Source organism: Rattus norvegicus, chromosome 10 (assembly GCF_036323735.1).
Source record: "Rattus norvegicus strain BN/NHsdMcwi chromosome 10, GRCr8, whole genome shotgun sequence".
Lineage (NCBI taxonomy): Eukaryota > Metazoa > Chordata > Mammalia > Rodentia > Muridae > Rattus > Rattus norvegicus.
The window spans coordinates 61,797,899-61,812,554 of NC_086028.1; the positions used below are offsets into that span (position 1 = coordinate 61,797,899).

At 50.6% G+C, this 14,656-nt stretch overlaps 1 protein-coding gene and 1 non-coding gene across 10 annotated transcripts in view; one reads left to right on the top strand and one right to left on the bottom strand.

The window, feature by feature from the left end:
* Nucleotides 1–14,656, bottom strand: part of Abr (ABR activator of RhoGEF and GTPase) — a 198,784-nt gene that overhangs the window by 37,156 nt on the left and 146,972 nt on the right. For 8 of the 9 annotated variants that reach the window (XM_039085523.2, XM_039085524.2, XM_039085528.2 and 5 more), the window contains 9 exons: nucleotides 14,315–14,375; nucleotides 10,115–10,167; nucleotides 9,442–9,582; nucleotides 7,020–7,141; nucleotides 4,801–4,966; nucleotides 2,473–2,595; nucleotides 2,028–2,103; nucleotides 1,495–1,599; nucleotides 437–511 (listed from right to left, as the gene is read on the bottom strand). In XM_039085523.2, coding sequence (XP_038941451.1) covers nucleotides 437–511; nucleotides 1,495–1,599; nucleotides 2,028–2,103; nucleotides 2,473–2,595; nucleotides 4,801–4,966; nucleotides 7,020–7,141; nucleotides 9,442–9,582; nucleotides 10,115–10,167; nucleotides 14,315–14,375 — 922 coding nt within the window. Of the gene's footprint in view, nucleotides 1–436; nucleotides 512–1,494; nucleotides 1,600–2,027; nucleotides 2,104–2,472; nucleotides 2,596–4,800; nucleotides 4,967–7,019; nucleotides 7,142–9,441; nucleotides 9,583–10,114; nucleotides 10,168–13,865; nucleotides 14,213–14,314; nucleotides 14,376–14,656 lie in introns of those variants that run through there. The other variant, XM_039085532.2, reaches the window with a different exon arrangement.
* Nucleotides 8,427–8,508, top strand: Trnaa-ugc11 (transfer RNA alanine (anticodon UGC) 11). Its single transcript has one exon. It is a non-coding gene; the product is annotated as a tRNA-Ala (tRNA).

The following is a 14,656-nucleotide window of genomic DNA, read 5'->3' on the forward strand; positions in this document are numbered from 1 at the left end:
TTGAACTGGAGATAGATGGTTGTGACCCACCCTGTGGGTGCTGGGAACGAAGCCCAGGTCCTCTGCCGGAGCAATAAGCACCATTCACCATGGAGCACTCTGTCCAGGCCCACGACTGCCTTTTATAGAGAAGGAAGCTGAGAGCCTCAGAAAGGTTAGAAAACCTGCCTAGGATCACAGAGTTTAATCGCAAGGCATGAGTTTGAGCTTCGGTGTCTGTAAGGAAAGGCTTGAAGGAAAGCAGATCTTAAAGACAGATAGCAAAGGTGGCTTCCCTGCCAGGAGGGTGAATCTTACAACTCAGGCAGGGCCTCCGCATGGGGAGTCAGAGCTGAGCAGCTGAGGAAAGAGCCCTGCCTAGTGGGCCCTCAGGGACTCGCTATGAAAGATGGACAGTGGCCACACAACTTCTTCCTGGGGGCCACGAGGTACTTACTGGCTGATTGTTTAAAGCCCTTGGCAGAGTGGACGATGACATGAAGGAAGCCGTACAGTCCTGGAGACTCATCGTCTGCAAGAGAGCAAAGAGGAGGCTAGAGGTGCCGGAGACTCGCCAGCTCTTCCACCCTGGGCTGGTGGGAAGGCGGAGGGGACTGTGGTCCACAGCGCCACCTACTGGCCATCTGGGAAACAAGTCCATGTGTGTTCCCACAATGTGTGCAGCTCAAGAAAGGAGTTCTCTCTGCTCAAGCCGCGAGCTACAACAAACGTCTGAGGCCAGGCATTCCGAATCTTCCTCTCTCTGATCGCGGCTTATCCCAAGGCTGCCCTCCTCTGCCTAATCCTTCAAAATGAATCACTTTGTCTAATAGAAAAGGCAAGGCTCCAAGGGAAGACTCGGCCCTTGTTTGGGACACGAAGGTCTCCGAGTGGGCCTGAAGGAATCTGGCTTTCAAAACTCCTTTCATGGCCTGGATGGTGGCACATGCTGAAATCCCAGCACTACCGAGAAGGCAGGGACTGGAAGATTAGGGGGCCACAGAGCAGATGCCATGCAGCACTAGGGGAGCAGACCCTGGGCGAGTTTCTAGCCTCGGCATGAGCCTCCATGCTCAGAAGCCTCCTGTAGGCTCCTGGAATTACGGCACCACCTCCAAACCCCCTTGCTTGGCATTTAACGCCTTTCAAATCTACCTCCAGAAACACTCGGCCTGATTTCTCTTATCCCTCTCTAGTCTACCTACCGTCTCATGGCTCCCTAGCAAATCCCTGCCCCATCCTGCAGCCTTCTTCTGTTCTGGTTGGGTGAGTTCCAGCACCATCTCCACGATGCAGGTTTTTCACTCGAACTGGAGCGAGCAAAGAATTACCTGAGCCCCTGAGAGAGTATGTCCCATTTACAGTCTCTGTATACTTGGCAAGAGGACAGTTTCAGCCACACCGGGCAGTGAATCAGCCACTAGCAGCCATGCCTAGCCTCCTCGGTCCCTGTAGAAGACCCCTAGCAATGCCCTGGGAGCCTGGACCTGCTGGCTGGGCAGCTCCAAATCTTACCATCTTTATTGCTGGTGACAGGAATGTTGTGCACAGTCCTAAGCTTGAAACAGGATCCCGTGAGCACCTGGAGCTCCACAGAGCTCAGGACAAAGGCCTGGAGATCTGTGGGGGGAGCCAAGTGGAGAGGGAGCTTCATTATAGGCCCACAAGAACCTACTGCCCTTCTTGCAGACGCTTCTGGAACTCAGCTCAGTTACTAGTGTTGGAGTTGGATCTTTGGGCGAAGGGAAAGTCCCGCAGATATTCACGTGAGCACAGCGGTGGCATGCCAGAGGCAAAAGCGGTAAGTAAAGAGGCCCGTGTGTGTGGGGGGGGGAAGCAAGAGGACACCCAACCCAGAGCCCTAGGTGGCGTGTTATGAATTCATTGGACCTCAACAGATAGTAACACCTCAAGAATGCCACCTCCCTGGCATCTTAAGGTGACTCTGAGGGCTAAAGAGACACTGGAGGGAAGAAGCTTGGAAGGACACAAGGCCCTTTGCTGCCAAGGACACCTTCAGAGCAGTATGAAGCTGGGCAGGATTTTACCCTTCTTCTGTAGTTTCTGAATCGCTTCTCTCCACTCCGACCTCTCATAGTCAGAAGACAGAAGAAACAGGTAACTCTGGAGGGAGAGGCAAACTTCAGTGCAGTGGCCACAGCTGGAAAGGTGCACCCCACCCTCTAGGTGCCCCATCAAAGCCTAATCAATCAGGCCCTCTGAAACTGAAGGAGGGGGCATGGGGGGGGGGTTTGGGGGCTGTCCTTTTTAGGGAGCCAGGTAACAAGAGTGGTGGTGGCAGTGCCAATGGTGGCCAGCAGAGGGCAGTAGCTCACTGCAGCTGGGCGAGCATATCCAGGACTGGAGCTGAGGACTGGGAAATGGGGTTTCCAGCCCCTGCCCCTGATTCCCATGGGTCAGCGCCAGAAACCATAGGGAGTGGGCAACCCTGCACTAAGGGACCAAGTGACCCTCCACCCTGCTCCCCCTGACCTTTCCATTCCGATTGTGTATCCGGAATGGGATCGTTGGGGAATTGAGCAGCAGTAAGAACTCATTCTCAAACATCTTCTTTTTGAGGCGCTCAATGGCTCGGCTCTGTCCTTTGTTGGCTTTCTGCAGGAGATGAGACATGGGTTTTTCCCTCATACGGAGTTCATATCTCATTCAGCTGTGCTAAGCACAACATTCTCCTGTGTGCCAATCAGGTTCTTATTTGCTATAGTCCATGAAGTTTGCACCTCCCAGGACCCAGCTAATTCCTAACTAGTCCTCCTGTGAGTACAGTATTCACATGCAACTAGCCTAAGGCCCAGCCCAAATCCCCCTTTAAAGATACCCAAGGTCAGGCCAGACAACTGGACCACCCCAAACCCAGAGCCCCAACCCCCAATAGTAGTGGAACTACCCCAGTCCTGAGTACTCCCTCTGTTCTGCTTCACCACAGAAAACCCAAGGACCGGACAAGGCCTGAAGCTTTCAGGTGACCATGGGTAAGGAAGTGAGACTACCCTGTCACTCAATCGCCTCTGCCAGAAACCATCAGATAGCTTTCAGCATGGAGCCCCAGCTATTGGTCTGCTGCAGAGCCTCAGAGCCTGGCCTGTGGTCCCATACGCTACCAAGCCTGCCCTGCTCACCTCCACACTGCACAAGGAGCCTTCTCCAACGCTCCAACCTCCCAGTTCATCAAGGAAGCTTCCTGTGCTTCAAACCCAGCGCCACTGAATTCCCCGCGCCCTTTAATTTGTATTAGCCTCATCTTTTCCCCTTCATGGATGTGTGTGGTGTGCACGTGTGCGTTCAAATACGTGTGAGCACTCAAGTGTAGGCCCAAAGGTGATGATGGAATCTTCCTTGATCCCTCTTCTACCTTATTCTTTGAGGTAGGGTCTCTCAATCGAACCTAGAGCTGGCTGACAGGGCTGGTCTCAACAGCCAGCTTGGACTGGGGTTCCAAGTGCTGGAATTACAGGATGGCCACCCCATCCAGCCAGCATTTATGTGGGTTCTTTTTATCTGACCTGTGGTTTCTTACTTGCGTGGCAAGCACTTTAACCACTGAGCCATCTCCCTAACACTTAACATGTCAGTCTGGCAAGACTCTAACCAACCTCACAGCCAGCTCTGTGGCAGTGGCTCTCACATCCTGTTAGAAGAAGGTAACAAGTTTCTCAGAGGCGGCTCTAACTGAATGCACACAGCTGCCCAGCCATGTCACTTGTGGAGACTCAAGGAAGCTATGTGCACTCTAAACCCGCCTCCTTCAGGGAACAAACCAGGAACAATCTAAACACCCAGTACATGTCTGGCAGTTGAGCAGAATGCGGCTGCTGAAGGGGATCAGACAATCCAGAATTCCAGGTGTAGTTCTGTGAGACCCTTTAAATGCACAGGACACGTGGTCCAGTTACACACACACACATACACGAGTGCACACACTCGCACACGCTCATGCACACACTTCAAGTTGTTAACGATGTGAGGTGATAACTGCTTTTACACTATCTACTGAGTTTTAAAAATTATCAGTATGGCCAGCAAGATGGCTCAGTGGGTAAACTGAGGGAGCTGACTCTTTCTCTTGCATTAGGTAGGCCTAGGTTCTGAACCCAAGTCCTCGGGTTTGGTGGCAAATGCTTTTCTTCACAGTGACACCTTACCTTCCCAAGCCACTGCTTTTGAACACACCAATGTAAAGCTACATATTTTCCTCCAGTGAGTGCTTCGCCCTCATTCCATGGGTTTTGGTCTTGGTACTTCTCATTTTTTATGCACTGCTAGATTGTTTTCAGTTTTGAGTCCCCTTCTTAAAATACTAACTTTCTAGTTAACTTTGTATAATTTGTCTACAGTGAAGTCTGTGAATATGACCCACAGGCTATCCAACTTTTAAAAAGATCAGAGATTCACTTTGTGGACCAACATAGAACTGTTTGTGGATGTTCTGCGTGTGACAAGAATCTGATTTCCTCCTTAGCACATGCTTTGGCCAACTGTTGCACCCAGGACCCCTCTCCCTATTTAGTTCCCTTTAGAGGTGACGGTTTCTCACGAGGCCTCCTGTGCTTCTTCTCAAGAAAGCCTCTCATTCCTCCTCTCTTGCTTCCCCTTTCTACAGTGTGCAACACACACGGTTACTGAGGAAACAGTCCATAATTAAACCCACTAGCACTGGTCCTTGGCCCCACCTCAGCACTTACACAAGCAGGGGCTCCCATTCTTGCATCCTGCCTCTCGCACGACACTCTTAAGCCTGTAGCCCCCTCTCTCCACCCCCCTAGAATCCCCAGTTCAAAACAGCCCCAAGCCATGACTTACCTCCTTCTGGATCTCACTCTTGAGGGCAGAGATCTTCACTTTCATGTCCTCTAGCTCGTGGTCTGGGAAGGGGTGTACCTGGGGACTGGCCTCGGACTCCTCAGGGGATGGGAACACTAAGTCAGCCAGGGGGATGTACCACTTACAGTCATACTGCTGATGTTTTCTGTAAGCAAGCAGTGGGAGACGTGAGCTAGGCAAAGTAGCCTCTTCAATGCAGAAGTGCTCTCCCAGAGCAAAAAAATACCCACAAAGGGATCTGCTGAGATGCATGGGAGACGGGAACACTTCCTGCTCTTGAGGAACTTAAGGCACTTGTTCCTAACACACTTGTGGAAGGAACACTGAGAACCAGGCCCTGGTCAGCCAGCAGTGAAGCCCAGTCTTCACCAGTGGGACTGGTGCTTTTAAATATCCCAAATCCCTGTGTATCAAGCATGAAGCCTTCTTGGCTGTGCTCATGTTTTCCTCCCCCTTGCCTCACACCCCGCCATCTCCTCTAGTCTATCCAGACTGAAGCTCCCAATCATTGTCCTTTATAGTACAGGTGGGCTACAGATTCGATTCTGAATGTCAGTTCCAATCCACAGGGGGCATACAAAGCCCTGGGCCGAGAGTCATAAAACTACATCCAAGCTGGGTGTGGTGGCGTATGACTTTTATCCCAGCATTCAGAGGCAGAGGCAAGTGGACCTCTATAAATTCAAGGCTAGCCTAGTCTACATAGACAGTTCCATGACAGGCAAGGCTACATAGCAAAACTCCATCTCAATCAATCAATCAATCAATCAATCAATCTATATCTAAGCCACTGGGAAAGGGTGCTATGATTGATTATTAATATCTGCTGTGGGAGAAGAGCTGAAAATGAAGGGGGCTCTACGTCTTGTTAGCCAGGCTGCAGACCACACCCCTCATTACGTCCCTTCCTAGCAGATAGTGGGGACTCATAAATGCAGCACAGGAGCATAATCCCAGGACACAGCTTACTACTGGCATCTCTGGGACTAGCTCCTGGGAGTTATGTCCTCCTCAACTGAAGCCCACAAGAACCTCTTCTCTTCGAATTCCTCTGAGAATTAGATTTGTTCCCAGTCCTGGTCCCTTATGTTACTGTAGGCACAAAGATCTCCCTCTATAGTATAAGGCAACATGTTTAGCACATAATAGATTATAAATGACAGATCCACACTACTGAAAAGGAGCTGAAAGGGAGCTTCAGAGTTAAGAGTTCAAATCTCATCTCCTCCATTTCTAGCCATGTGACCTTGGGCAACTTACTTGCCTCCTCTTTAGCTTCTGACTATGAAATAGGGAAAATAAAAGCCACTTTGTGAGGGTGATAGGAAGATTAGAAACAATGTATCTGATGAGACATTTGCCATGGCACCTGGAGTGATGGAAGGCCTCAACAAACAGCAGCAGATGTGAGGAATACCCATGGAACTGTAGTTAGCAAAAACTTTGTCTAGTAAGGAGAGAATACTTTAATTAATTATGGCATAGCCACTTAATATCATGCAGAAAAGTAAAGTGGTATTTGAAACAACTCAGCAGCTATAAGAAAAAGGCTCCCTGAACAGAACAGGAAAAGCCCAAGCTGGATAAAGTGAGGCCGCATGCCTCTGATCCACCAGCACCCAGGAGGCAGAAGCAGAAAGAACTCTGAGTTCAAGGCTAGCCTGGTCTACATAGGGTGTTCCAGGACATCCAGGGCTACATAGTGAGATCTATCTAATATATAATAATCATGTGAATGTAAAAAAACCCAAAACAACAACAACAAAAAAACAAAACAAAAAGCAGAGCCCCAAATTGGGCGTTCTCTGTTAGTACAACTAAAATAAAAAACACAAAACCATTTTTAAAAAATGGGAAAGAATATATAGTCACAGAAAACTTAAGCTTAGGTTCAGGGAAGTTCTTTTTCCTATATTACCTTAATAGTAATAAGAACAACAACAATAAGAACAACAACAATGCATGATTTCTTTCTAGAAAAGACTGCATAGTAAAACTGAATTGAATATATGTGTACATGATCTCGAACTGTAACCCTGGAAGCCTTAAACTTGCCGTGATCTTTCTGTGTTAGCCTCCCTACAGATATAAGCCACCACTCCTGGCTAACATGCCTTTTTTTCTGAAAGGGGAAAAAGAAGAAACACACTGCCCAAGCCAGTTGTCCCTCACTGTGATCCCAAACCCCACATCCTCACCCTGCAGAGGTCTTCTTTAGCTTGGCACACAGTAGAACATCTGTGAAGAGAAAGACGTGCCGCAGCTTCCGGGAGCTCTCAGACATTTCCACCAGGAAGCCGTCCTTCACCAGCTGCCGAGTCTGAGGGAGAGAGCACCCCCCACCTGCTCAGAGGGAGGAGAGCTTCAGGGCCCGGCCTGCATTGGCTTTGGTTGGACTCCAGATTCAGCCCTTTCTCAGCTGTACTCTCCTCTCCTCTCAGACCTATTGTCTGAGTGGCTAAGAGAATGGTGTCTGTCTCATGAAGCAGTACTCAACGTGGAACTGCACAGCGCAATTCACAGACAGTAGGGGCACCCTTCCCCACAGCGCTCAGCAGCTTCCCCTGGATTAAGAAAAACTTTCTGCAGCGACTTGGTTTCTCCACCCTTGGCCATGAACACCTCCAATCTCACATCCCCTCCCATCAGAGAGTTTGATCTAGTTTCAGCTCATCTTGCTCAGCCAACCCACTCAGGCTTGCCCATGCTCCCTTCTCCATGGATTCTTCAACTATGGTTGAAAGCCCTGGGGTTTCCCCAAGGGGAGCTATAGTGGTGGGGACAGTGAGAAGCATCTCAGTGCTCGTGAGACACGAGTCGCTTCCTCCCTGCAACCCTCAGAGCTAGTGGGCTTCTTCAGAGCTGTCGCCAGCTAGTCCAGCCTTCTCTGTGTGCGCGATACGCTGTGTGACCTACATACACTATTGTCTGTGGGTGAGCTTGTGGAAAGGATATGATTTATACAACCCGAAACTGATAGCGCTCTCTGACTTCTAGAGATTTTTTTTCCCCCAGATATCCTGAGTAAAATGCACTGGTGCCATTTTCTGGGATGTTGCAGGGCAGGGCTGGAAACTGCGTACAGACAGCTCATGCCCCATTAGCCATGCTCCAGACCCTGTCCCTCATTACTTCCTCTCCCAGCAGACATCGGAGACTCATAAATGAAACAAAGGAGCATAAACCCAGTCAGCCTTCTCTCCTAAATGCTACTTAATTACCTCAATTAGACTAAAGGCACTGTATCTGGGCCAGTCTGTTGACCACTGAGGGTCACAGTCTCCCCAGTTGGTCACACTGCTTTCCCACTCTTTCGTCAGGAAGCTTTTCACCCCACCCCAGGGGAGATGCAATGTCACATCTGGGTGTTTCCGAGGACATATCATCAGCCTGGGTGGCTAAACCATGTCCAGTACTAGCATTCTCTGTGGTTGGGCTTGTCGCCTAGCTCTAGCCTACCCACTGTGTTCATTAAGTGTCTACTGGGGCTCCCAGAGAGTATCATCCCAATCAGAGCAAGGATGTGGACCAAGAATGAGCTCTATGAAGGTCCAGCTCCTGGTGGGAGAAATGTGTGGAGTTTGACAGTCAGTTAAGAATCTAGTTTTGGGGGTTGGGGATTTAGCTCAGTGGTAGAGCGTTTGCCTTGCAAGCGCAAGGCCCTGGGTTCGGTCCCCAGCTCCGAAAAAAAAAAAGAAAAAGAAAAAAAAAAAAAAAAAAAGAATCTAGTTTTGAGGGGTTGGGGATTTAGCTCAGTGGTAGAGCGCTTGCCTAGGAAGCGCAAGGCCCTGGGTTCAGTCCCCAGCTCCGAAAAAAAAAAAGAACCAGAAAAAGAAAAAAAAAAAAAAAAAAAGAATCTAGTTTTGACACTTTTATCTGGGGATCCCTGTACCAGGCTCAGAGATTGTCTTAACAGGTTATTATAGGGACCTAGGAGACAACAGTCTTTTTTTTTTTTTTTTTAAGAGATTTATTTATTTGTTTTATGTACATGAGTATATTATAGCTATCTTCAGACACACCAGAAGAGGGCATCAGATCCCATTACAAATGGTTGTGAGCCGGGGCTGGGGATTTAGCTCAGTGGTAGAGCGCTTACCTAGGAAGCGCAAGGCCCTGGGTTCGGTCCCCAGCTCCGAAAAAAAGAACCAAAAAAAAAAAAAACAAAAAACAAAAACAAAAACAAAAAAACAAATGGTTGTGAGCCACCATGTGGTTGCTGGGAATTGAACTCAGGACCTCTGGAAGAGCAGTCAGTGCTCTTAACCACTGAGCCATCTCCCCAGTCAGAGACAATAGTCTTCAAATTCTTTTTTGGGGGGTGGAGGTGGGGGTAAGGGAAGTTAGCTTTTTCAAGACAGAGTTTCTCTGTGTAGCCTTGCCCTGCAATGTGCTCTATAGATCAAGCTGGATTTGAACTCATGGAGATTCTCCTGCCTCTGCCTCCTGAGTGTTGGGATTAAAGGTGTGCACCACCACTGCCTAGCCAGTCATAACGTTCTTAACCTAGGACCCAACAAGCTATAGTTAATCAGGGTGGCCAAGGACAGCAGGGACAAGGGATCTGGCCAACTGTTTACTCCTAGTCTAGGTGTGAAACTGTGAAAGCCTTGAACTCACCTCCCCCTTGGGGGTTGTGACTGCAGTCCGGCGAGGATCAATATCCTCATTAATGCTAGATAGAAAATTCTGGGAGATTCGAAGGGCATCCTGAAGCAGTGGGTAGTCGGGGTGGTCCACAGGTGTGTGCTTCAACAGATCCTGGGAAACAGTGGGGGCAAGGAGTGAGCTAAGAGGAAACGGTTCAGGTTCAATGAGAAGACAGCGGGGAACATGCAATCAATCCCCCAAAGAATTCTAAGGGGGTACCTCCAGGACCCACACTCTACCCAGCCATTCCTGTGAAATCAGAATGGAACCAGGGTCTGAGGAATGCTGGCGGAGGCATTCAGTGTTCCTCTGATTTCTGCTGCATTCTCATGACTCTTCCCCAGGGGCTATGGCCCAGTGAAGCTATACCTCACCAAACAGCTGGGGAACCCTCCTCTACTCACTATACAGCTGTTCCAGGACCCTGGAGATAAGAGGCAGGGAACAAAGCAGCAGCAGGTGTCTGCCTCCTGAGGAGTACTTGGCTAAGTATTAAGCTTAGTAGCCAAGCTATATTTAGGACAGGGCAGTTGGGCTGGCAGTCAGGGCCCAGGGACCCTCTGCCTTGTTCCCCCAATGGAGTTTCAATGACTTCAATGCCCTCACATGAAACTCTTAACCCACAATGGGACACAACACTCACGTGCAGGACCAGGGTACTCCGAGTGACTCGGTCAATAGGCTTATACAGCAGAGCTGTGGGAGGGCGGAGAAAGGAGACAGGACAATGAGGTAGAAACTCTGGACCATGAAGACAGGATTTTTACCCCTAACCTGTTTTGTTTCTCCAAATGAATAGTCACTCGCTCAGAAGCCAAGTGAATTCTGCGGCAACTCTACTCCATGGAGAAGCCAAATAAAATAAACACACAGCTCTGTCCACTCCGGCTCCCTCCCCACCTGAACCTTCCTCTCCTCACCCAGTCCTGTGCTGGTCAGGCTCTCACAGCTGAAGCTCCCTGGTTCCATCCCCAGCCACACAGACGTACCCAGGGAGGCCCTTCAGCACATGGGACTTCAGGATGACCCTTGCTACTTTTCCAGAAGGATCTGTCCCACCTGTCAGCCACTCTCAGGCACTTCCACTCTCAGGAATGACACATCCAGCTGGGAGCCACATGCTTCATTCATTCCCATTCACACATTTGGCCTCAGCTCTGTGAGAAAAGACTCTTTATGCCCTCAAGCCCGCTGACAAAACAGGATAGGCCGAGGGGCCTTTTGAGGCACGGCAGATCACCACCAAAACACTCTATCCTCAAGCCAGCGGCAGGCAGACTGAGGCGCAAAAGCTTCCTAAAGGAATCTGGGTACAGTCTTGCTACAGAAGCCCCAAAGAAGCTGGAAAAAAATCCAAGGCCAGGCAGGTCCTATGTGCCACACTCCTCTGTGACCTGGACAGCCAACGATGATTACTCAGATGCATCAGGGAGGCTGCAGTTAGCAGCCCAGCACTTCCTGTGGGCTGCTCTTCCTAACTCAGGGCTGGTCCTACACACCTGGATCTTCAAATCCCAGAACCGTGACTTCTGGCTTCCGGTCACAGGTACTCTAAACGGCAGGATGTTGGTTGAAGAAAAAGGATCCTAACTGAATGTCCCATAGAACCTAGCCAGACCCTAAATTCCTCACATTTGGACAGCCTCCAAACCAGTCTCCCAAAGCCCTAGATACCTTGTGAAGTGTTAAGCAATCAGTTCAGGGAACACCCCATGCTCTGAGGATGTATGCTAAGTGCCCTATCTGTAGCCCTTGTTCGCTTGGCCGCCCATTAGGATCACACGAAAGCTCTTAAAAGAAATGGATGCCCCCACTACACTTCATCGACTGAACCAAGATCTCCAAAGGATAAAAAAGCTGTTTTTCTGAGATGGCTATGTATCAGCAGCTGACGAATGCTGTTTTAATCCCGTTCTTTCTTAACCAGCCATTTCTAGCAGCCCTCTCCCCACCCCCATGGCCCACGGGGATGGAATGGCAGATCCATGGGTTTGGGGTGCACTGTGACAGTGAGAGTAAAGCTTGGGCATCCACATGGGTGTCACCTCTGAGGATGTCCAAGGCACCCCATCCAGCTGTAGCTCAGGGATCTGCACTGCAGTGGGAGAACTCATAGTAGAAACACTGAGAGAGATCTCATGGCAGGCACAAGGTCAACAGACGCAGGCTGGGGTGGGCCCAGTGTCCCCTCCCCAGGAAAGCTGACACTGAAACATCAGCCTCTGCAGCCCTCTCTGGGTCCCAGGAGAAAGAGGTTTCTAAGCTCAGAAGTCTGCAGAAATGGTGGATCGGGTTTCAGGGGGGGCTATTAATATGACTGAAGTCACCTTAAGAGTCCATCTGACAGGGGCATGGAATGAATCCTACAGTCTTGGTGTTCCATGGTCAAGGGGGATCAGGTGCGTGGAAGGAAATCAGGCAAAGAGGGGTACCCACCCCCATGCCTTTGTTCCCCTGGTTCTGAGTGCTCCTCTGTGTGCCACAAGCCCCCGCCACCCCTTCCGTGTTCCTGGCTCTGCAGGGCTGCCCATTCTCTGCTCCCGTATCATGCTTTCCCTGCTCTTCCTGGGACAGGAGCCATCAAAGGCCTCACATTCCCTCCTCTTCCAGGAAGCCTTCCCTGACCATACCTTTATAAACACCAAAAGTCAGACCACCATTATGAACAAGCTCTTCTCTTACCACGTGTTCTGGAACTGCCTTACACACACTGCTTCCTGTCACTAAAAGGGGACACAGTTTTCACTAACTCAGCTTTATGGTGCAGAAACTCAGGCACAAGTTACTTGCCTGAAATCACAAAGCTGTGAAAAGTAGATGGATTTTGAATTTTGGCTCACCCACGTACTTACAACTGGACTGCCTTCTTCAAGAGAGAGTGGCCGATGGAACTCCACATGGAGGAGTTCCGGGAAAGACTCCCTCACACAGGTGAGCACTTGCTACTCCCCACTTTGAAGCAGACTTCAAAGATTATGGAATCGTGGGGACCAAAGAGACCCTGGACTCCAGGTCTCAGGCCTGCTTCATTAGAGCTTTTTCCTTCTAGGGAGGGAAGGGGGAGCAGAGGGCTGATTCTTTTCTCCGTGTTAGAAAACCAGCACAGACACTTAACCAGGCCCGGCATTTCTCCCCTGACCTCGGACAGACCATCAAGTCCCACAGTTCCCTGGGCCCCAGCCTGTCAGAATCAGCTGAAGGGCAGCACAAAGGCTGATTCCACCATGAGCACCAGACACAGAACAAGCCAGTAAAGATGAGGGGGATGGTGGTCCTGAACAGCTCGCTGACATACAGGCCTCTAAGAAAGAACTGGGAAGCTCATCTATCACCCTTCCTCCAGCAAACTGCCACCCCCAACTCAGCTCCTGTAACAGGAGCCCCAGGTTACCACGGAGATAGGAGGCAAGCAAAGCGACTGAGAAGGGTAAAGACAAAGAGCCTGGTAGGAAGGAACAGGAAAGGTCCTTAACCAGCTAGCTGCCTCTTTGACACACATGGGCTTACATGAGCCCCTCGTACCCCACCAGAGGTGGCTCCTAAGGCACTTCTTGCCTTAGAGAGAAGGCCTATCAGGTCTGGATAACTCCCTGCATGCACCTGCTTCTGTATCCTATGAACAAGGAGCCTGACTGACAGCATGTGCCTGTCCCAGGATACCTCCTCTCCCTAGCTGAAGGAGTGGCACAGAGGATGTGCCGGGTCCCTTCCACTGAAGTGGGTGTGTGACCTTCACAAAGCAGCAGCCGGCCACACCCCCCTCGCATGCAGTCCTTTTGCACTGAGTGCTGGGACCTGGGCTTCAGGTCGAGTCACTAGGGGCTGGAAATGCTGCTCCTGAAACCAACCGGCTCCTCCCTGCTCTCCCAAAGCCATCAGAGAGGAGGCAGCGTGTGCACGGAGCACACAATACCCTTGATGCCCAGCGTCCTCCATGCTCATGAAACAAAGAAACTCCCAACTTCTCCCTCCTGCCCAGGCTGGCACCCTCTCACCTCAAGGTGCAGCTCTCCAGACCCTCCATCCCTCTCTGCCTGCTCCTAGCTGCTCCTTGCCCCACCCTCAAGCCTGAGGGGACAGCCTGTCACTTTCCTTAGCCTCTTCAGGAAGTTGCTCAATGCCTCTCATGCACGCACATGCTAAGCCACCAGGCCCACACACTGCCTCAGGAGGACCTGGACCTTTCTAGCCTGGTCCTTCGTTTCAAAGATACTCAGTACAGCCTTTGGATTTCAACTCCAGGCTGACCACAAAGCAAATGCAAGTGGGCTCAACAACACGACCGTCCTCCCTTCCCTGCAGCCCCTAAATCCTGCTGACCGAATGGAAGTCCGTTCTAGCTAGCCCCCAGGTGGCTGAAGGCATGCCACTTCCCACAGAGGGTGCCTGGTTACCATAGGTGCAGTCACAGCAGAAGCGGATGATGAGTAGGATTTCCATGGCAACCTCTATCCTTGCAGCAGGGACCTGCAGCCATTGCTCCAGGCTCCTGGCTCTCCTCAGCAGACCAGCCACTCGGCCACCTTGCTGGCTGCTGCTGCACAACCTCCAGAATCAAGCAGCCGCTTCCTTCCGAGTGCTCATCCAAGGGGGAGGGCAAGAGCGTGGAGAGGCAGGAGGAGAAAGGGAGGGGAGGGAGGAGGGACCAAAAGCTTGCTGGCATCCTAAGGAGGAGCACGTTTGTAGCTGGCCTGATGCCTAGGGAGGAGAGGCAGGCAGACACACACACACACACACACACACACACACACACACAGAGGCAGGGAGGCTACCACGTTCACACAGCTCACCGTTCACTAAAACAAAGGAAGACAACTGTAACCCAGACCACTCCGCAAAGTACCTTCCATGGTGACTGATGTGTGGCTGTCCTTAGAGTCCTTGGGTCCTTTCACTTTGAGTTCCTGTGAGAGGGAGGGGAAAAAAAAATCACTACCTGTTCTGTCCCCTAGCTTCCCTCTCTTGTAGCTGAGCTTGGTGAGAAGAGGGACTCTGAGGCCCAGGACGTAACAAGAGGCAAGAAGGCAGACTCTGAGAACCAGAGTCAGGACTGATTGCTAGAAAGTACCATGGCAAAAACAAAAACAAAACAAAACAAAGCTCCTAAGACCCACCCTCTGATGCCCTTGCCTCTGGAGGATGAGTGTGTCCAAGAACAGAGACCCTCTCGCTGCCAACCCCTCCT